Source organism: Numida meleagris, unplaced genomic scaffold (assembly GCF_002078875.1).
Source record: "Numida meleagris isolate 19003 breed g44 Domestic line unplaced genomic scaffold, NumMel1.0 unplaced_Scaffold646, whole genome shotgun sequence".
NCBI classification, from domain to species: domain Eukaryota; kingdom Metazoa; phylum Chordata; class Aves; order Galliformes; family Numididae; genus Numida; species Numida meleagris.
Window position 1 is genome coordinate 4,222 of NW_018364861.1, and position 916 is coordinate 5,137.

The following is a 916-nucleotide window of genomic DNA, read 5'->3' on the forward strand; positions in this document are numbered from 1 at the left end:
CCCTTTTCCGTTCCCCTGTGCCATCTCCCTCCAGTCCCCTTGCCATTCCCTTTCCCCTTCCCCTGAGACATCTCCCTCCAGTCCCATTCCCATTCCCCTTTCCCCTTTCCCTGTGGCATCTCCCTCCAATCCCATTCCAATTCCCCATCCCCTTCCCCTGCGCCACATCCCAGCACTCCAATTCCCATTCCCCTTTTCCCTTGCCCTGCAGCATCGCCATCCAGTCCCATTGCAAATCCCATTCCCCTTTCCCCTTTCCCTGTGGTATCTCCCTCCAGTCCCCTTCCAATTCCCCTTCCCATTCCCATGCGCAATATCCCACCAATCGCATTGCCATTCCCCTTTCCCCTTCCCCTGAGGCATCTCCTTCCAGTCCCATTCCCATTCCCCTTCCCCTGCAGCATTTCCCTCCAGTGCCCTTCCTATTCCCTTTCCCCTTCCCCTGAGGCATCTCCCTCCAATCCCATTCAAAATCCCATTCCCCATTCCACTTGCCCTGCAGCATCGCCCTCCAGTCCCATTGAAAATCCCATTCCCCTTTCCCCTTTCCCTGTGGCATCTCCCTCCAATCCGCTTCCTATTCCCTTTCCACTTCCCCTGAGGCATGTCCCTCCAATACCATTCCAAATCCCATTCCCCTTTCCCCTTCCCCTGAGACATCTCCCTCCAGTCCAATTCCATATCCCATTCCCATTCCCCTGCAGCATTTCCCTCCTGTCCCTTTCCCATTCCCTTTTCCCCTCCCTTCCAGCATCTCCCTCCAGTCCCATTCCAAATTCCATTCCCCTTTCCCCTTCCCCTGAGGCATCTCCCTGCAATCCCATTCCAAATCCCATTCCCCTTTCCCTGTGCCATCTCCCTCCAGTCCCCTTCCCATTCCCGTTTCCCTTCCCCTGAGGAATCTCCCTCCTGTCCC

The 916-nt window shown here is 56.2% G+C and overlaps 1 protein-coding gene across 1 annotated transcript in view; it reads right to left on the reverse strand.

The window, feature by feature from the left end:
* The window catches only part of LOC110391933 (protein qua-1-like), a 4,551-nt gene extending 3,849 nt beyond the window's left edge, over positions 1-702 (reverse strand). Inside the window, exon 1 of the mRNA XM_021383892.1 lies at positions 1-702. Coding sequence (XP_021239567.1) covers positions 1-681 — 681 coding nt within the window. The 5' untranslated portion in view covers positions 682-702.
* Positions 703-916: the final 214 nt, after the last annotated feature.